Genomic DNA, 22,545 nt, shown 5'->3' with positions numbered 1-22,545 from the left:
AGACATTCCAATCCTGTGTTCCTAAGCATGACCTGAGTTCATTAGTCTTATCTGTAAGACCCCTTACACTCTCTTGCCTGTCTTTTCTAATTGATGTGCTCTATTCATCAATCTTTCCCATCAACTTTTCTATTTACACTGCTACTTAGAATTCCTTCACTCCCCATCTTTGTCAGTATAAAGTCTCCCTTAATGGAATGAGCAAATCTCCCTGCTAAGATACTGGTCCCTTTCCAGTTCAGGTTAGACCCATCCTTTTTTGAAAAGTTTTTTTTCATCCCAAAAGATATTTCAATTGTCCAAAAATCTGAATCCCTGAGCAATACACCAGCTCTTCAGCCATTGGTATACAGAGGAACCTCGATTATCCGAACATCAGATAATACAGCAAGATCGCAAGGTCTTGATACTTGGCTAAACTGTTATCTGGCATTTAATTATCTGGAATTTAATTAACCAGATGAAATATTCCCTGCCCGTGTCTTTCAGATAATCGGGTTTAATCCTGTTTGTTCCTTCCCTCATTTTGAGTTGGCATTGGAAGTAAACCAGAGATTACTACTTTTAAGGTTCTATTTTTTAAATTTCTACCTAATCTCTTAAATTAACTCTGTGCTTCTTTTTAACTTTTTCTCCAAAAATGTTATTCCTACCAATGTGTACAATTTCTGGCAACAAACAATCCTAAACTTATGGTCACTGCCACAGAATCTATCCTGCTGACAGGAGAGTCCCCATAACTATAATTATATTAAGATTTGTCAAACGCTGCTTAACATAAGAATCATTCCAAATATTCAAAAACTGACTGCCCCTTCCATTTTTCTCAGAGACTATCCCCTTGAACAGTTTCAAAAATTAAATATCTATTTGATAGAGGAATAGCCCCAGGAGACTTTTGAACCATCTTCTTACCTTTCCTGATTTGGAGATGCCAGTGTTGGACTGGGGTATAACAAAGTTAAAAATCACACAACACCCAGGTTATAGTCCAACAGGTTTAATTGGAAGCATCCGCTCTCTGACCACAACCAGCTGATGAAGGAGCAGCACTCTGAAAGCTAGTGCTTCCAATTAAACCTGTTGGACTATAACCTGGTGATGTGTGATTGTTTTTAAACTTACTTTTCCTGACAGTCACCCATCTATCTGACCGATCTTACTGTATAATAACTTTTCTAAATCTACTTGCCATATCACTGTGTATCTCCCACATATCCTTAATAGCATTACACCTAAAAACAATTTGCAATAACACCTGATATACAAAATAGATTACCTTTCATTACCAACAGAAAATAATATTAAAATGGAAAAAAAAATGTCTGTGTGTGTGTTAAAATCAACCACTTGGCTGTTGAACTGAATAAAAAACGACGCCTCTTCAATAAATTCCTTGAAGAAAATAATCTTCAACAGAGCTGACCACGTGTAGGACTCCCAAAGCAAAAACGCAACTCCTTTTTTTTAAAAAACCTGTTCAGCTTTTCAAAAAAAACTTTTGCAATGTGATTAAAAACCTTTTAAGACACGTTTAGTTTTTGTTTCCTTACTTGTCTGGAGATGGGACAGTTGTAATGCTCAATTAGGAAGAAGGGTTATACCTGAAACGTTGACTTCTCCACTTCCTGATGTTGCCTGGTTTTCTGTGCTCTTCTTGCTTGTCTAACTTAGCATGTGCAAGCCATTCCCCTTTTTTCTTATTCTCTACCCCATACTGGTGTTTTTTGCCATAGAATAATGGAGAACAACTTGCATGTACAACTGTCAAAGTCGTGCTTAAAATAGCAAATGGGTGGAACTAGTAAAAATTTTTTTCTTTAATTGTTTCATCAATTTATTGTGACGATACTGTGACTTTAAGAGGTGTAGTTTGTCAGTGTTTCTTTTTTATACAGAGAGAGGTGAGACACAGGTGCCAATCAGTTTGATCCAATCCAATAAAGTGAACAGCTTGTGAGGGCTTGGCCTTTTTCTTTTACAGTTGGAACAATAGAAGTAGCATGAAGGGGTGGGGGTCAGGTTCCCACAAAAGCAGGATTTTAGTTTTACTTTCAGTAGCTGTTGGAGTCTGAAAACTGCTATACATTATCTCCCTGCTACAGTAAAACCCTTGAGTTTTCCCTGTCTCAGAATTTTCTGTTAATGTTCTTTCCTCCTGGACTGGAGAAACGTTGCATGTGAGACAATTTATTTTACTGAATTTACCTCTGCCAAGGGTGCATCTATGGGAAGTCACTATCTTGGAACTGTTAGTCAGTGGTAGTTAATATATTATCTTAAATATTTCAATGGAGTTATAATTAATCTAATGTTTTTATTTGTAGTTTGTCTGTATTTTAACCATAGTGTAAGAATAAAGTGTGTTTTGCTTCAAGTCTGGCAGTTTGACCAACTGAATTATATCTAGAACACAATGTGGTGCATTTGCCTTTAAAAATATTTGGGGTCTAGGCTATCTTCTTAATATTATTTTGAGGGAGTTTGGTCTGGACTGTAACATTATAAATACCTAATAACCCCTCAAAATCTGTGTTAGATTGGAAATACAAACAAAAATTTGGATTTCTGATTCATTCTAATTTTCCAACTGTGCTACTAAATGGAATGATTAAAAGGATTCAGTTTTGCTTACTAAGTTGTTCTTTTCCAGAATGAATCTCACCATCACAAGGTTTTTCAGAAATCTTTTCCTGAAGTCTTATCTATAAGTCCAGTCAGACAGTCTTTGTCCCAGTTGTGTAACTTCATGGTTTCTTACTCATGGAAATGTAAGATAATTTTAAATCGAGCTCCAATTTTCTAGGAATGGTAAGATATAACATTTTTTTAAAATTCCAGATAATTAAACTGTACATTTTTTAAAAAATCCTTCTTACAGGCTATACTTGAACTTGGTGCTTGGAAATGTGAACGTGACGCTTCTCAGCAAGCAAGCTAAGTAATATCAGTTTATGTTTTGGTCTGTTTTTCAGAATATATTCCAGCATGTTTTCCAGTGCTTATGACCAGCTACTTTGTTTATCTGTTGACTTTGACTTTGAAAAGGACTGTAGTTTTTTTTTCTCTTATTTGTTTCCTTCCCTTTTGTGAAAGTTCTAACTTATCTCAGAATATAATTCAATAGGTGCCAAGAGATGTGACTTAGTAGAGACAAAGATGCTCAGAGGATTAGATAGGATGCACAGTGAGAGCCTTTTTCCTTGGATGGTGATGGCAAGCACAAGGGGACATAGCTTTAAATTGAGGGGTGATGGATATAGGACTGATGTCAGGAGTAGGTTCTTTACTCAGGAGAACGTCCTACCTGCAACAGTAGTAGACTCACCAACTTTAAGGGCATTTAAGTGGTCGTTGGATAAACATATGGATGATAAAGGAATACTGTAGATTAGATGGGCTTCAGATTAGTTTCACTTGGCATGTTGTCCCAAGAAACTATTCTTCATTTGTTAGTGGAGAGTATGTCAACAGAATATTTAACTTCTGGGAACATTATAGTTGAACTCATATCTGTACTTACTCGGCATATGTCCTTTCACTTTACAGCTGTAAAGTGATCATAAGTAGGAATTCTGACCGTTTCCCTCATGCCCACTGATCCCATGGATTCTAAGATCAATTTATGTTCAAACTACCATGCCAGTGAGATCAATTTAACCTGGAACCTTTTGGTATGCTTGGTTTAAGTATTACATTTTTAATTGTTCGGTCTTCTAAAGAATTCCTTTAATTGGTACTAAAACAATATTTAGTAAATTTGCTACCTTAATTACTAGTCACATTGAACACTTTTTTAGTTTTCACTTGTCTAGTTATGATGCTGGGATTTTCTTTTTAAAATTATACTGCCAAGTTAATTGTGAATTACTTCCTGTAATTCATCTTTACATTTTAAAAATTGTGCAGAAAGTCCAGAAAATATATTAAAAATGTCCAGAAGGTGCCATGTGACATCCAAAAAAATCAAGCAAGCTACTGAATTAAATTCAGTACGAAACTTCCTAGACTTCCCCACTGTCCTGGCTCCTGCATTTCATTATGAACAAGCTCTGGGGTTTTCTCCTAACCGAAGACCATTGGTGCACTCCGTTGAGCTGATGCCAGAAGAACTACAGTCATACAAGCTGGCAATTAGTTGCTTTCAAATGGACTGATTTGTTAGAAATTTTATTTGCTTTCTTGTTTTACTGAACATACCCAACAGCATTCTCCTCTACTTCAAGCCAACCATCTGAAGCATACTCCAGTTAATGAAATTCATTGCACTATAGTTCTGCTGTCACTTTGCATTATTCCTAAAATAAGGCCATTCCATAAAGTTCACTCAGTAATTGCATAGTATCCTTGTAAAGCCTATGGTAAAGCTTAAGATGCCCATATTTATTTACAATACTTTAATTTGATGTAGATTTTGCTTTTGTTGCTTTAAGATAACTAACAAAGCCCCCTTTGCCCACTAGCTCATAGAACATAGAACATTACAGCACAGTATAGGCCTTTTGATGTTGCACCGCCCTGTGAAACTAATCTGAAGCCCATCTAATCTACAGTATTCCTTTATCATCCATATGTTTATCCAACGACCACTTAAATGCCCTTAAAGTTGGTGAGTCTACTACTGTTGCAGGTAGGACGTTCTCCTGAGTAAAGAACCTACTCCTGACATCAGTCCTATATCCATCACCCCTCAATTTAAAGCTATGTCCCCTTGTGCTTGCCATCACCATCCAAGGAAAAAGGCTCTCACTGTGCATCCTATCTAATCCTCTGAGCATCTTTGTCTCTACTAAGTCACATCTCTAACTTCTTCTCTCCAACGAAAAATGCCTCAAATCCCTCAGCCTTTCCTCAAAGATCTTCCCTACACACCAGGCAACATCCTGGTAAATCTCCTCTGCACCCTTTCCAATGCTTCCACATCCTTCCTATAATGTGGCGACCAGAACTGTACACAGTACTCCAAATGTAGCCGCACCAGAGTTTTGTACAGCTGCAACATGACCTATTGGCTCCAAAACTCAATCCCTCTACCAATAAAAACCAACACACAGTCTGCCTTCTTAACAACTCTATCAACCTGGGTGGCAACTTTGAGTGATCAATGCACATGGAAACAGATCTCTCTGCTCATCCACATGACCAAGAATCTTACCATTAGCCCAATACTCTGTGTTTCTTTTACTCCTTCCAAAGTGTATCACTTCATACTTTGTTCTGCCTTAAACTCACTTTTCCACCTCTCAGCCCAGCTTTGCAGCTCATCTACGTCCCTCTGTAACCTTCAACATCCTTCTGCACATTTTTCTGCACTCCACCGACCTTAGTGTCATCTGCAAATTTACTACCCTATCCTTCTACACTATTATCCAGGTCATTTTTATAAATGACAAACATAAGTGGCCTGAAAACAGATCTTTGAGGTACACCACTTTTAACTGAGCTCCATTTGATGAACATTTCCAATCAACTACCACCCTCTGTTGTCTTACAACTAGCCAATTTCTGATCCAAACCGCTAAACTGCCCTCAATCTCATGCCTCTGTATTTTCTGCAATAACCTACCATGGGGAACCATATCAAACACTTTACTGAAATCCATATGCACCACATCAACCGCTTTACCATCATCCACCTGTTTCATCACCTTCTCGAAGAACGAAGTAAGGTTAGTGAGGTGCGACCTACCCTTCACAAAACCAAGTGGACTATTCCTCAGCAAATGGTTCCATTCTAGATGTTTATAAATCCTATCTCTTAAATCCTTTCCAACACTTCACCCACAACCGAAGTAAGGCTCACTGGTCTGTAACTACCAGGGTCGTCTCTACTCCCCTTCTTGAGCAAAGGAACAACGTTTGCTATCCTCCAGTCTACAGGCACAATTCCTGTAGACAATGATGACGTAAAGATCAAAGCCAAAGGCTCTGCAATCTCCTTCCCAGCTTCCCAGAGAATCCTAGGATAAATCCCATCAGGCCCAGGAGACTTATCTATTTTTATACTTTCCAGAATTGCTAACACATCCTTAGGAACTTCCATCCCGTCTAGTCTATTAACCTGTATTCTCCTCAACTACATTGCCTTTTTCCTGTGTGAATACTGATGAAAAATATTCATTTAGTATCTCTTTGGACTTCACACACAACTTCCCAATTCTGTCCTTCACTGACCCTAATCTTGTTCTAGTCATTCTTTTATTCCTGATGTACCTATAGAAAGCTTTAGGGTTTTCCTTGATCCTACATGCCAAAGACTTCTGATGTCCCCTCCTGGCTTCTTTAGGTTCTTCCTGGCTAACTTGTAACTCTCAAGCGCCCGAACCGAGCTTTCACATCTCAGTTTTACATAAGATGAGAGATGTTATACTGGTGAGGTCCCTCTTTTCTGTTGGAATATTGTCTAGCTTCACTTTATAAAATTCACATCAAAAAGTGAGAAGAGAGGGAGATTGAACACCCTAATCATTCTGGTGGAAAGCAAGTGTTAATGTGGCAGAGTTACATTTATAGGTACAGCTGTCTGTAGGGAAAGAAGTAACTGGCCAGTTAAAGGCTCTGGTGCAGCAGAGCACAACCGTAAAACCAATGCAAGTGAAGCCCAAGCTGACTCCATCACTGTCAGACCAACAGTTTTTTTTAAAAACCAGTTGTCAGTTGCATTTTCCAGTTGCTCTGAATGACATAACTTTGTTCAAGTGTAATGCCCAAGCTGATTTAGTAATTTCAGTGCAAAGCCCAAGAACAACTTCTTCAGACTTGCAATGTACTCTTTTATTGTTCAAAAACAGCTAATAATAATAATGCATTATTTCACTACTGAAGCCGACCAGCTTTCTCAAAGCAAAATGTTGTCATAACTTCCAGTTCCTAGAGAATTCTGCTTGGTCAAGAGCTGGATAGTATGAAGTTTGTTAAGTATTTCCTAACAATCAGTCAGCAGTGACCCCGTTGCAGTTTGCAGTCAAATCAAAACTAGGATTTATTACTATACAAAAATGTCAGTCAATGCGATCTTGTGAAAATGAGAACAGATTCCACTTAACTTCCATAAATTGGTCTTAAAAAAAACTGGGGGGAGAAATGTGCATTTTTCCATTTCTCAAAAGTCTGAAATACAACTGTTGATTAAATCTCATGGATTAAATACATCCTCATTTTTAGCCAACAGTCTTGTTGCTTTTGGTTTTAGTATAATATCTGCCTGCAACCGTTTGAACACAAATAGAATTTACTGTGTTGTATGAATGTTTGCAAACTAGGATTTGAAGAACAGTTCTACAGAGGGTGGTGGTGGAGGGTTGTTTTTCAGACTGGAGGCCTGTGACCAGTGGAGTGCCACAATGATCAGTACTGGATCCACTACTTTTCATCATTTTATATAAATGATTTGGACATGAGCATAAGAGGTATAGTAAGTAAGTTTGCAGATGACACCAAAATTGGAGGTGTAGTGGACAGCCAAGAAAGTTACCTCAGAATACACCAGGATTTTCAGATATGGGCCATTGGGCTGAGCAGTGGCAGATGGAGTTTAATTCAGATAAATGCAAGGTGCTGCATTTTGGGAAAGCTAATCTTAGCAGGACTTGTACACTTAATGGTAAGGTCCTAGGGAGTGTAGCTGAACAAAGAGACCTTGGAGTGCAGGTTCACAGGTCCTTGAAAGTAGAGTCGCAGCTAGATAGGTTAGTGAAGAGGGCGTTTGGGATGCTTTCCTTTATTGGTCAGAGTACAGAAATTGGGAGGTCATGTTGCAGCTATACAGGACATTGGTTAGGCCACTGTTAGAATATTGCATGCAATTCTGGTCTCCTTCCTATCAGAAGGATGTTGTGAAACTTGAACGGGTTCAGGAAAGATTTACAAGGATGTTGCCAGGGTTGGAGGATTCGAACTATAGGGTTGAATAGGTTGGGGCTGTTTTCCCTGGAGTGTCAGCGACTGAGGGGGAAACCTTGTAGAGGTTTGTAAAAATCATGAGGGGCATGGATAGGATAAATAGACAAAGTCTTTCCCTGGAGTGGGGGAGTCCAGAACTAGAGGGCATAGGTTGCAGGTGAGAGGGGAAAGATATAAAAGAGATCCATGGGGCAACTTTTTCACGTAGAGGGTAATACGTGCATGGAATGAGCTGCCAGAGAAAGTGGTGGAGGCTAGTACAGTTGCAACATTTAAAAGGCATCAGGAAGGGTAGATAAATAGGAAGGGTTTGAAGGGATATGGGCCGGGTGCTGGCAGGTGGGACTAGATTGGGTTGGGATATCTGGTCGACATGGACGAGTAGGACTGAAGGGTCTGTTTCCGTGCTGTACATCTCTATGACTCTAGTGCTAAAACTGAAAGAACAGAAAGTCTATAGTTTGTTCCAGTCGATTAGGGTTCAAAAATCTTAACCATTGTTCCCAACAATGTTTTCACAGGTTTGCCTACAAAGATGAATATGAAAAATTCAAACTTTATTTGACCATCATCTTGTTACTTGGTGCTATATCTTGTATGTTTCTTCTGAATAGGTAAAGGTTTTGTTTTATCCAGTAAAATTGAATTTTTAAATGTTAGTTGAAATTTGGACGTGAAACAATTCGATCGTGCTGATTATTGCATGATGGGATGTTCTATATAAATGTTGTGTTTTGCTTTTGTTAAGTTATTTATAGAACTGAGAAGAACCAAGTATTGGTAATACTGGAAATGTTTAATTTTAACCCAGTATCAGCTTTTTGCATTAGCTCAATACACAAAATATAGCTCCCTTACTTACGCCCAAAATAATGTGCTTTATCTCAAACTGCAAAGGAGAATTCTAAATTGCACGAACTGAGTTTTCTTGCATTCTTCGTAGTGTCTGGCTTTTTGAGTAAGACCTCCCGGTTTTATGGCCAGTCAATTTACAACCGACAGTAATAATCAGCACAAGTTCTACTAATAACCTACGATCCATTAAAAAAAAGTATTGTGACTGCTCAAATTTCATATACTCTGACCCTTGAAATTACCAAACAATTACATTACATTTGAACTCAAACTTCTACGTTGAAGTGACAAAGTTTCAATCCAGTCCACAGAAACATGGTGTTAATCTTAGATTAACACACTTTTTTTGAGTTTACAAAATGTTTTTTGCTTTTATGTATGTAATTGAGTTTTTTCTGTTCCAGAAAAATTCTGTTATTTTGCTTTTAGTTATATATGCTACTTTTTAAGAGAAAATCAAAGAACACTGTTTATACAGAACAGACCTTTTGGGCAGTGTCTAAAATGATTGATTCATTTCATTTTGCAATGCATAAAATTTACTTACGTAATTTAGCATCAGTTAAAATTTCCAGGGAGACCGAAGAAAGAGAAATAAGGGCAAAAACAAAATACAGAATGGGAAATTTTTAAAAACGTGATAGGCCAGGAATTCAGTGACAAGAATCTTATAGGTCCACAGTGCAGGAAAAAAAACGCAAATGGAACTAAGAATAGAACAAAGAAAACTCACAGCCCAGGAACATGCCCTTCGGCCCTCAAAGCCTGAGCCAATCCAAATCTACTGTCTAAACCTGTTGGCCAATTCCTAAGCATCTGTATCCCCATGCATCTGTCCAGATGCCTCTTAAATGAATCTACCGTGCCTGCCTCTACCACCTCTGCAGGCAACGCGTTCCAGACACCCACCACCCTCTGTGTAAAGTACTTGCCGTGTGTATTCCCCTTAAACTTTTCACCTCTCACATTGAAAGTGTGATCTCTCATTATTGAATCCTTCACCCTGGGAAAAAGCTTATCTCTATCTACCCTGTCTATACCCTTCATGATTTTGTAAACCTCAATCAGGTCCCCCCCCCCCCAACTCAATCTCCTTTTTTCTAATGAAAACAAACCTAACCTACTCAACCTCTCTTCATAGCTAGCACCTTCCATACCAGGCAACCTCCTCATAAACCTTCTCTGCATCCACATCCTTTTGGTAATGTGGCAACTAGAACTGTACACAGTATTTTAAATGCAGCCGAACCAATGTCTTGTACAATTTTAACATGACCTGCTAGCTCTTATACCCAATACCCTGTCCGATGAAGGCAGGCATACCATATGCCTTCTTGACCACTCTATCCACCTGGCTACAACCTTCAGGGTACAATGGACCTGCACTCTCAGATCTCTCTGCCCATCAACGTTTCTCAACGCTCTTCTGTTTATTCTATAATTCACTCTAGAATTAGACTTGCCTAAATGCATCACCTCACATTTGTCTGGATTGAACTCCATCTGCCACTTTTCCGCCCAACTCTCTGGTCTATCTATATTCTCCTGTATTCTTTGACAGTCCCTTATGCTTTCTGCTACTCCACCAATCTCCGTGTCTTCTGCAAACTTGCTGATCATACAAACAGTGCCCTCTTCCAGATCATTTATGTATATCACAAACAACAGTGGCCCCAGCATTGATCCCTGTGGAACACCACTGGTCACCTTTCTCCATTTCAAGAAACTCCCTTCAACTACCGCTCTCTGTCTCCTGTTGCTCAATCAGTTCTTTATCCACCTGGCTAGAACACCCTGCACACCATGTGACTTCACATTCTCTATTAGAGGAGTGAGCTGACTATGAAAAATTAGGGAATATTACATGAAGGGATAATGGTGGATAGGCAATGGCGAACGTTTTAGTGCCTAGAGGAACTGCAATAATTGCTCATTCCTGTCTAGCACAAAAATAAAATTGGAAGGGTGTCCTGACCATGGCTATGAAGGACATTTTAATATTAATAAGGAAGGAGCATACATATTCGCCAGAAAGAAGCAGCAAACCTGAAGGTTGAGCGCAGCTTAAATTTCAACAAAAGGAGGATGAAAGGATTGAGTGGGAGAAAGGGATTGAAGAGATTTAGTGGGAGAAAAGAGTAAGCATCCAAGAAATATACAAACTGATTGTAAAGTGCGCAGAGGAAAAGCCTAATGAAGGCAAACTTATGTCCCATACATTCAGAAACTGGAAAGTTATAAAGGGGAACAAAAAGACGGCAGACCAATTAAATACATACTATGGTTCTGTCTTGAAAACTGAGGACACAATGTCCCAAAAATGTTGAGGAACACAAGGTCTAGTATAGCTTTTTTTTGGAGTCCGTGTTGGTTTTGCTAATTATCCCTTTTGTGCAATTTTTAAAACTTTAATTTAATTTTTGCTGACAACTTGCTAAGTTGATTCTGTGTTTCGTGGCTAAAATGATTTATTGGCCTAATTTCATATTTTATAAATATATCAGATTAGGACATGTTTGAGTGCAAGATGCACCAGTTTTATATTATTAGCATTAAAAGTGCTAGATAAATTGTTACCTAATATTCGTTCTGTCACAGCAACCTGGAAGTCCCCACACAAACCCTGCACAAAATAACATCTTTAAATTACTGCACATGTGGCTATGCAGAAATAAGTTTAAAGGGATTGTATACTTTGAAATCAACCATATACTTAAACAAAAAAATTAGAGAGAAAGTTGCTCACTGAATGAAGCTAATCAGTTGTGTAACATGTATTCCATTGGAAATAGGGTCAGTTTGCTGGATGAAAGGTAAAAATTGGTAACTACAACTACCTGTGTTGGTAAAGACTGCAAAATTATTCATTTACTTCAAATATAAAAAACAAGTTTGATTGTACAGTTTGATTCATCAGTAAGGAACTCCACTGCTACAAGCCCCACCATGGCTTGATTACTCCATTTCTAATAAAGGTGACTTGTTTTTGTTGAAAATGTGTTGCTGGAAAAGCGCAGCAGGACAGGCAGCATCCAAGGAGCAGGAGAATCGACGTTTCTTCAGGAAAGGAAAGTCCTTCCTGCTGCGCTTTTCCAGCAACACATTTTCAGTTCTGATCTGCAGTCCTCACTTTCTCCTACTTGTTTTTGTTACCAGGGTAATTGATGAAATCTTTAATTTTCTGCTGGTCTGGTATTACTGCACATTAACAATAAGAGAGAGTGTGCTCATCAGCAATGGATCAAGGTAATATGACACATTGTTATTTTTGGTACTTTTTCCAAACTATTTTAACAATTAACGCTCCATTTTTGTATCATCAAAAAAAGTTTTAATTATTCCGTAGGATAAGCTCTACAGATACATCTTAGCTCTAAGATCAGAAGACATAGAAGCAGAAGTAGGCCATCTAGCCCATTGAGTCTGCTGTGCCATTGAATGAAATCATGGCTGATCTGATAACCTTCAACTCCACTTTCCTGACTTTTCGCTATAACCTTTGATTCCTTTACTGATTTTAAAAATCTACAGCAAACTTTTTTTTTTGTTTTAACTGACACCTAATGAATAGGCACTCTTGATAAACAGGCAAAAATTTATACAACTGAAATACTGCAAGTTTTACTATATTATCATGATGTCCAAGTAGTCAGTTGTGGTATGAGTGAGAAAGCTCTCTTCTGGTAAGTTTTTTATTTAAGGCAAAGTTGCATTATTATTTCAGTGATTTATACTGTAGGTACAGCATAAGTGATGTTTATACCCCCGCATTACATTTCTATGACTTAGTGTGTGTTTTTGCATTGATTATCTGGATCTCTTGAACAGCTGGCATATTTGATCAACTAGCACATTCCTGGTCCCATAGGTGTCAATTAATAAAAAGGTTGCTGTATCTCCACTTTGAATAAAATTAATGACAGCCTTGAGAACCCAAACAGGAAAGAATTCCACATATTCGCTATCCTCTGAGAGAAGAAATTCCTCCTCCTGTCTGTCTTAACTATATGTCCCTTTATTTTGCGATTATGCCCTCTGGCCCTATACTGTCCCACAAGAGGAAACAATCTACCCTGTTAAGTCCCCTAAGAATCATATTTCAATATGGCAGCATAGTGGCTCAGTTGTTAGCACTGCTGTCTCACAGCGCCAGGGGCCTGGGTTTAATTCCAGCCTCAGGCGACTGTCTGTGAGGCTTTTGCACATTCTCCATGTCTGTGTGCGTGCTCCAGTTTCCTTCCAAAGTGCAAAAATGTACAGGTTAGGTGAATTGGCTGTGCTAAATTGCCCATAGTGTTCAGGGATGTGTAGGTTCGGTGCATTAGTCTGGTATATATAGGGTAGGGGGAATGGGTCAGGGTGGGTTCCTCTTCAGTGGGTTGGTGTGGACCTGTTGGACTGAAGGGCCTGTTTCCACACTGTAGGGATTCTATGATTCTATAAATATGATTGCATGTTCCATTTGATTACAGACCCAACCAACTCAACCTTCCCTCAAAAGACCTTTGTTGGAAAAACCCGTCTAATGTCCTTTTAGGAAAGAAAACTGCCATCCTTACTTGGTCTGGCCTACATGTGATTCCAGACCCACAGCAATATGGTTGACTCTCTTGGGAATCAGCAATGTTAACTAGCAACGTTCACCTCCCGTGAATGAAGTTTTTTTTTGAAAACTCCATATCTGGCATCAACCAAGATAAACTTTGGTGGACTGCCTCCAATGTCAGTGCATCTTTCCCTAGGTAAAGGGCCCAAACATGTTTACAGTATTGCAGCTGTGGTATGACTAATGTCTTGTATAGTTTTGGCAAAACTTCCCTACTTTTATGCTCCTACCTTCTCATTTTAAAGTTAATCGTATAGGTAGATAACTATAATTTTAGACTTTGTTTCAAAAAAATATATATTTATGGTCACTTTCAATGGTACTTTAGGTCCTTCTGTACCTATACTAGAAAGCTAGCTTAACTTTACGGTAACCATGGGAGAAGGATTGCTGTATGATCTAAATTTCAGAATTGTACATGAATATTGCTTTCAAAGACTGATCCGAATATGTAATTTAATTGGAATTGAGAGTGTTATTATACAATGCAAAGAAAGTGTTGATGTTGCTCCACTTTTCCACTACCAGCCCCTGATATAATGTTGTTAACCAAGGTGTTACCCCAAAGCACATGTGCAAGGGATCCAGAACAAGGACGACACTGTAATACTATTTATGAAATAACTTCTTTCCAATAATGAGATGGATTAAAGAGTTGAGACATCAATTTAAGGATGTAGGACTTGAGAGCAAGAGTGGCCATTTGGTCCTTCAAACCTATTCTACAATTCTGTAAAATCATGGCTGATCTGATTGTGGTCTCAGCACTGTTTTCCTTCCTGCATTATTCTCTTATTCTTAAACACCTGTTCAGTATCCTAATGTATAGTTTATCTTCTAAAACTATAAGTGACTTTTATTACCATGGGCCTTGAGTGTATAGCAGACCAACAGTGTGTACAGCATTTGCAAATCGGGTTCTTTTGTGTAAAACAAGCTTGTACAGTAATCTGAACAATTATTCATGATCTTAGTTTATGTGCTTGTATCCGGAAAGGATACATCTGATGTTTAGTGCATTTTCAATTTTGTCTGCTGTAAGTCAACTTAACAGCCACAAACTCCCAAGAAATTATCTAAACAGTTTCTGAGCAGCATTCCTTGTTTTCTGTGGTTCTTCTGCTGAAGCTACGGCAAATGTGTAAGATCATTTCAGAGGAAGTTTAATCCCTTGGTTAGCTTGTTTTTTTTGTGGTCTTCTTTTCGCATCTTGAATCTAAGAAACTATTGCATTTTGGTAAACCAAACAAGGGCAAGACTTGCAATTAAAAGTAGGACCTTGGATAGTGCTGTAGAACAGAGACCTTGACGTTCTTGGTTTGTGTCACATATAGATGGTGGTTAAAAAGGTACTTAGCATACTTGCCTTCATTACTCAGACCTTTGAGTATAGAAGCTAGAATGTCATGTTGAGGTTGTCCAGGACGGTGATAAGGCCTTTTATGGACTACTATGTGTAGTTCTGGTCGCCCTGTTATAGGAACAATATTACTAAGCTGGAGAGGATTCAGAAAAGATTTACCAGCCTGTTGCTGGGAATGGAGGGTTTGAGTTATAAAGAGAGGCTGAATAGTCTGGGACTTTTTTCATTGGCATGTGGGAGGTTGAGTGACCTTTTTATAGAAGTTTATAAAATCATGAGGGGCAGCTAAGGTGACTGGCAGGTGTCTTTTCCGTAGGGTTGGGAATTTCAAAACTGAGGGCATATTTTTAAGGTGACAGGAGAAAGCGTGAACTAAGTTTTAACAAGACAAGAGATGGAAAATTATAGGCCGATTAGCCAAACCTCGGTTGTGGGTAAAATTCTAGAATCCATTGTTAAGGATAAGATTTCTAAATTCTTTGAAGTGCATGGTCGATTTAGAACAAGTCAGCATGGATTTAGTAAGGCGAGGTCATGCCTGTCAAACCTTTTAGAATTCTTTGAAGAGGTAACAAGTAGGTTAGACCAGGGAAGCTCAGTGGATATTATCTACCTAGACTTTCAAACGGCCTTTGATAAGGTGCCTCACGGGAGGCTGCTGAGGGCCATGGTGTTTGAGTTGAGCTACTGGCATGGATTGAGGATTGGCTGTCTGACAGAAGGCCGAGAGTTGGGATAAAAGGTTCTTTTTCAGAAAGGCAGCTGATGACAAGTGGTGTCCCGCAGGGTTCAGTGTTGGGGGCTGCGGGTGCTCACTTTTATATCGAAGTGATCTGGACGAGGAGATGGGGGCATTCTAGCGAAGTTGGCCGATGATATGAAGTTAGGTTGACAGGCAGATGGTTCTGAGAAGGTGGGGAGGCTACAGAAAGGTTTAGACAATTTAGCAACATGGTCCAAGAAACGGCTGATGAAATTCAATGTGAGCAAATGTGAGGTCTTGCACTTTGGAAAAAAGAACACAGGCATCAACTATTTTATAAACGGTGAGAAAATTCATAAAGCCAAAGTACAAAGGGATCCAGGAGTGCTAGTCCAGGATTCTCTAAAGATTGACTTGCAGGTTGAGTCCATGGTTAAGAAAGCAAATGTAATGTTGTCATTTATCTCAAGAGGGTTGGAATGTAAAAGCAACGATGTGCTACTGAGACTTTATAAAGTTCTGGTTAGGCCCCATGTAAAATAGTGTGTCCAGTTTTGGGCCCCACACCTCAGGAAGGACATACTGGCACTGGATGATCCTTGAAATGGTAGGCCTAACATACGATGAATGGCTGAGGATCCTGGGATTATGTTCATTAGAGGTTAGAAGGTTGAGGGGAGATCTAACAGAAACTTAGATAATGCATGGCTTAGAAAGGTTGGGCACTGGGAAATTGTTTCCGTCAGGCAGGGATACTAGGATTCATGGGCACTGCCTTAGAATTAGAGGGGGTCAATTTAGAACTGAAATGGGGAGACATTTCTTCAGGCAGAGAGTGGTGGGCCTGTGGAACCCATTGGCACGGAGCGCAGTGGAGGCCAGGACGTTAAATGCGTTCAAGGCAGAGATTGATAAATTCATAATCTCGTAAGGAATTAAGGGATACGGGGAAGTGGGTAAGTGGTGTTGAAATGCCCATCAGCCATGATTGAATGGAGAAGTGGATTCAATGGGCCGAATGGCCTGAGTTTCCTATTTCTCATGGTCTTACAGGCAAAGATATATGGAGCACCTTTTTTAGTGGTTTGTATGTGGAATGAATTTCCAAAGGAAGTGGTGGATGTGGATACAGTTACAATGTTTAAAAGACGTTTTGGATAAGTACACTAATGAATAATTGTTTAGAAGGATATGAGAGCAGTGCAGGCAGAGGGGGACTAGTGTTTAGTTTGGGATTATGGTCAGCATGGATTGGTTGGTCAGAAGAATCTCTTTCTGTGTTGCATGATTCTGACTGTATACTCTGCAGCAGAAATACCGTCTACTTTTCCTTCTTAAAATAAAAAACAATAGTACTTCAACACTTAGTATCTCGGCAGAAAAATGTAAGCAGTCTGACACTCTAAATTCTGAGTGATGTTTCTGACACATAATCCCATAAATTCTGTGCATTGTCACATGCCTTCCTGATCTGGATTACCCAACTAGGTGGGATCATACTTTCTGATTACTATTTTGCCTGTCTGCTAAATTAGCCCACTGATCATCACAGCGTGGTTTCTAATTTTGGCATCAGCTCATTAATTAAATAAGATATTTCTGGCTATGAACTTATGAAGTGTTATTAGTACCTTCAGAATAGAAGCCTTATTTAACCCTTCTGACATCAAGCCAGTCTTCCCACTCTGTCAAAATATGAACTTAGCACATCCAGAGAGCAACATAAAGAGGCCTGACGATTTGATTGAATATTTAGTGTGCCATATTTAGACAACCGTATCAAACATTGGAAGCATTACATTTTTGACACATTACAATTGTAGTTACGTAGGAAGTTACAAGTATGGCCAAAATCTAAGATTTAGCGCACATTCTTAGCACAAGAGCCCACTATTATCCCATTTGAATATATCTTCCCTCTTAGATTGGTAGTTTTTGAGCCAATATGGAATATGTAATTCCTGAATTTGGATGTAAGTGGAAAAGGCATTATTGGGTGATGTTGCCTTCCTGATTGCTGGAAGGTCCAATATGACATAGCAGAAGATTATGGTTGTCCTGATGTCTTAGCAAGATAAGCAAATGAATAGCTGTGATCTTAGGACAGTAACATCTCTTGATATTAATTAATCTTGCTTAGGATAGCAGAGGAGATTATAATCTAACTTCTAACCCCAGAATTAAGAAAGAGAACATTCAACAAGGCGTCTACTCCTGTAACCAACAATTATTGCCATAATCATCTGTGTGGATACATGATTACTTAACACTAGTTTGAATTGGCTGCAGTATTTCCCAAAATTTAATAATCTACAGTACATTCATCTCCATTCAAATGAATAATTGGCACTTAACTCCAACATGTGAAGCTTGGGCAAGAACTTGTGAAACCATATCTCAATAGAGAATGAGAAGTGAGTTAAAAAAAATTATTAATTTGAAAAAGTCATATGGCATAGAAACAGACCCTTCGGTCCAACTAGTCCATGTCAATCATAATCCTAGGTCAAGTCAACAAATAAAACTTAAATTCCAATAAGTATAGTGTTCTGCTCAGTGTTTGCCTGTAGGATGAAGGGAATGTCTTGCTCAACCGTTCCTCATCTGTTGGCCCTTTATCCATTTAGAGTTTAGAACAATGCAGGGTGATCTTATTGAAACATAAGATTCTGAGAGGTCTTGAGATGCTGAGAACATGCTTCTTTTCTTGGGGAATCTTCTGGAACCATAATTTCAGAATAACCAGTCTCCCATTCAAGATGAGGACATTCTTCTAAGTTAATCTGTAGAATTCTCCAACCCAGAAAGCAGTGAAGATGAATCACTGAATATATCCAAGGCTGAGTTCAACAGATTTTTGGTCTACAAAGAAATCCAAGATTATGGGGTTACTCATGAAAGTGGACCAGACACCACAATCATACCAACCAATGAGACTAGCCCTAACCGATTGAATGGGGGTCAAATGGCCTACTGTTCTATTTCTTATGTTCTTAAGACTGCTCAAGTGAACATAAAAATATTTAAGTTAGTTGTGGTATTCAGAGAGGTCACAGGATGAATGCTGTATAAAAGGCTCAACTGATGATGAGACTAGAGACACGTTTTAGGTCCATGAAAGAGGGAGTTTATGCTATAAGTAATCACAAATCTTTGAATGTTGTATTCCATTGATACTGATGATTCCAATCTTGGTAGGGGCAAGTTGAGTAGACAACACAAGAGCAGAGTATAGAATAGACACATGATCTGAAATTTTGACTCCACAATGTTCTTGATTTAGTTTTCGACAAGATCCCATGAGTCAGCCTGATTCAACTTTGTTTCCAATCCAATAGCTTGCACGTGGTACTGTGTGTGAGGCAATTGGTAGGGAAGCACACCAACATTCTAGTTACTTCTGGCGCACAGGTGTTATTGCAAAGGTGTTTACTTTCTTCATAATGCAATCCTCAGCTTTCTTAAGCTGTGTTATGAAATCCGAAGCTGCTAGACTTATATTTAAATGGGCAGTCCAGCTTCCTGCGCTTTATCCCATCTCTATTAAATCCAAATGTAGGTGGTCAGGTATGATGTATTCAAGTTTTAACATCACTATCAAGCCAGCATACTTGTTTTTAAGATTTAAAATTTACCTTTGGCATAATTCAGCCTAATAAATTTCAAATAACCTTTCTGTTTGGTTTCAACTTTTTGAAGTGTTTTCATTGAGTATAAGAGAATGTTATTTTGAGGTTGTACAACACATTGGTGAGGCCTCTTCTGGGATGTTGTGCTCAATTCTGGTCATTCAGTTATAGGAAGGATATTATCCAGTTCGAGTTCAGAAGAGATTTACAAGGTGGAAAGTTTGAGTTATAAAGAAAGACTAGGACATTTTTCACTGGAGCATAAGAGGTTGAGAGGTGACCTGATATAAGTTTATTAAATAATGAGAGGCATAGATAGTTAGTGGTAGTTGTCCTTTCCTTAAGATGGGGAATTTCAAGACAAGAGGGCATGCAGCAGAATACACATACACATATCCCAGTTGTTATCATGTGCCATCTTTGATTTCTTCTGATTTTATATGACTGTTCTCCCATCTCCTGTTTTGTTTGAAATATGTATTCGTAAAGTTTGGAGAAGAAGTCTTTTAATAATGAATAATCTTTTAATAATGAACAACGTGTCATATCACAATGGTTGCAGTTTCCAAAATATATTTGCTTCAGTATGTTCAGCAATATTAACATCTAAATATGATGTAAATTAAATATAACTACCTATAATTAAGTATGGAATTTATGCAGTGTGAATAATTGTGTCCACATTGATAAAATAAATATTTTATAGTGCAGTTACACCCTCCTACTATTGTGGCAATGTACTGCCTAGGTTTTGCATCTGCAAGCTCAGCCAAAACCACAGAGAAACTGTCCAGTACACCAGTGTATCTTATGTTACCAGAAGTTTAATTATTTCATTGCAGGCTGAACTACTCTAACATTCAAGCTAAATTATATCCATATACCTTAATCTCCCAGCATCACTGTTTCAAATGAAGAAAACATTTGCTGTGAAGATTTTCTGTGCAAAATTGCAGTAGATCAACTAAATCAATATTGTCCAATACAGTCATCAGGAGCCACGTGTGGTTAATTATTAATTCATATGTCTAACTGCATTTTAATTAATTACCCATAGAGCAACTTGTGACACGATATATCTAGTAAGTATATTTCAAAGAATATTTTTGGACCCCCTAGAAAAATTTCACAAACTGCTCTTTGATACTGAACCATTGTTATATTTCTGTGGTATTATTGAACTGCCGCAACTTATAACTGACAATTATTACTTTTTCAGTCGGACTCTGATCCCTGGATTTGATTATGCCAAAAGAAAATGAGCAATAATTGATAGAGGCACAGACTTTTGTTTTATCACCAAACTACAACTACTGACTGACTGTCACACCCAAGCCTTTACTAGTATTGGTACAAAGTACTGTCAGTAAAACACAGAACAGCTAGTTTGGTCAAGTGACCAGCTGCAGTAAAATTACTAGAAATGATGCAAGTAGAATAATCAAGTTACTTTCGATAAATTTGAAAGGATATAATTGTCTAATTAGACTTAATTGTTCAGTTGAAAAGATGAAATATAAGCATCAATTGTTCTGTTCAAAAAAGTGTTTGAAATTCAGAATTTTTTTATTTGTTCATCAGATGTGGGCATCACTGGCAGGATAATTGGCCATCTGTAATTGTCCTTGAGAAGCTGGTGGTGAGCCACTGCCTTGAACTACTACAGTCCGAGTAGGTAACGATAGGGAGTTCCAGGTTTTAACCCACTGACCATGAAGAAATACAGGTACACAATCCTTTATCCAAAATCCTTGGGGCCAGTTGTTTATCGGAATTTTTCAGATTTCAGAATAAATGACATTTTTCACAGTGAAATAAAATAATTACCTTTCAGCGGATGCACATGTGAAATAGTACGAGGGCTGAGACACAATTGACAGCTGCGAGTACTGGGCCACACCACCACATCTGAGTGATGTGGTTTGAGTGGGTGTGGAGTTGGATCACCTGTTAGCACACTAAAATGACATTCCACACCGCATGAAAAAGTTTTGGATTTCTGAGCTTTTCAGATTTCAGAATTTTGGATAAAGGATTGTGTACCTGTACCAATTTTATAGTTCCAAATCAGGATAGCATGTGACTTGGAGGGAAGCTGACATGCCGATGAGTATGCACCTTGTGTAAAATTGCACATTTGAATGTGGTGTTAAGAAACCTCACTGCATCCTGTAGGTACTGCATATGGCAGCCATGGTGTGCCCTTAGTGGAGAGAGTACATGTTCAATGTGGTAGATAAAGTGCTAATCAAGAAGCCAGCTTTTACTTAGATGATGTCAAATTTCTTGGTTTTTTTTGGAGGTTTATATCCAAGTAAGGGAAGAATATTTCATCACTTGTTCTTTGTAGATGGTGGAAACATTTTGGAAAGTCAGGAGTACTTGCAGCAGAATATCTAGTCTTTGATAACTACAGTATTTACATGGTTGATCAAGTTAATGTTCTTTATTCCTCGGTGTTGGACTTAGCAATGTTAATGCTATTGAATGTCAAGGAGAAGTGATTAGACTCCCATGACGAGAGGTTATTTTGCCTGGCATTTCCATTGTATGAATGTTAGTTATCATTACAAGCTAAACGCTGAATGTTTTCTGGGTCATAACATGTTGCATGTGTGTATAGATTCCCTCTGAGAAAATTCTGGTTTCCTTCCTATCAGAAGGATGTTGTGAAACTTGAAAGGGTTCAGAAAAGATTTACAAGACTGTTGCCAGGGTTGCAGGATTTGAGCTATAGGGAGACGTTGAACAGGCTGGGGCTGTTTTCCTGGAACATCAGAGGTTGACTGGTGACCTTAAAGAGGTTTATAAAATCATGAGGGGCATGGCTAGGTAAGTAGACAAGGTCCTTTCCCTGGGTTTAGAGTGAGAGGGGAAAGAGACCTAAGTGGCAACTTTTTCACGCAGAGGGTGGTGTGTCTGTGTGGAATGAGCTGCCAGAGGAAGTGGTGGAGGCTAGTACAATTGCAACATTTAAATGGCATCTGGATGGGTAGATGAATAGGAAAGGTTTAGAGGGACATGGGCCGGGTACTGGTAGGTGGGACTAGATTGGGTTGGGAAACCTGGTCGGCATGGATAGGTTGGACAGAAGGGTCTGTTTCCATACTGTACATATCTATGACTCGGTGTAAATGATAGTGAGCAACCTGCAATCATTAAACAGCCTCACTTTTTGGAGGGAAAGTCACTAAAGAAAATGAAGATGGTTGACGCTAGTGCATACCCCTGAACAACTGTCTGGGGACTATGCTATTTGACCCACAAATGTCATCTTTTGTGCTTCATATTAGTTCAACCAGTTCCCACCCTCCATTCACATTGATTTCAGTTTTGTTAAAGTTCCTTGATGCCACAATTGGTCAAATAATGCTTTAATTTCATCCTTGGAATTCAGCTCTTTTTTTTTTGTCTGTATCTGAACCAAAGCTTTAGTAAAACCTAAACTTGGAATCAGTGTGCAGGTAATTGGCAAATGCTGCTTAAT

General features: G+C 38.6%; 1 protein-coding gene across 3 annotated transcripts in view; it reads left to right on the top strand.

Annotated features, from left to right (window-relative positions):
- Positions 1-22,545, top strand: part of LOC140487976 (transmembrane protein 120B-like) — a 64,612-nt gene that overhangs the window by 26,071 nt on the left and 15,996 nt on the right. For 2 of the 3 annotated variants that reach the window (XM_072587456.1, XM_072587458.1), the window contains 4 exons: positions 2,882-2,941; positions 8,424-8,516; positions 11,914-12,003; positions 20,640-20,729. In XM_072587456.1, the coding sequence (XP_072443557.1) occupies positions 2,882-2,941; positions 8,424-8,516; positions 11,914-12,003; positions 20,640-20,729 (333 nt within the window). The remainder of the gene's footprint in view (positions 1-2,881; positions 2,942-8,423; positions 8,517-11,913; positions 12,004-20,639; positions 20,730-22,545) is intronic. The other variant, XM_072587457.1, reaches the window with a different exon arrangement.

The sequence above is a fragment of the Chiloscyllium punctatum genome, chromosome 17, assembly GCF_047496795.1.
Source record: "Chiloscyllium punctatum isolate Juve2018m chromosome 17, sChiPun1.3, whole genome shotgun sequence".
NCBI lineage: Eukaryota > Metazoa > Chordata > Chondrichthyes > Orectolobiformes > Hemiscylliidae > Chiloscyllium > Chiloscyllium punctatum.
Note: the sequence above shows the minus strand (reverse complement) of the source record. Positions and strands in the feature narration are given on the sequence as shown.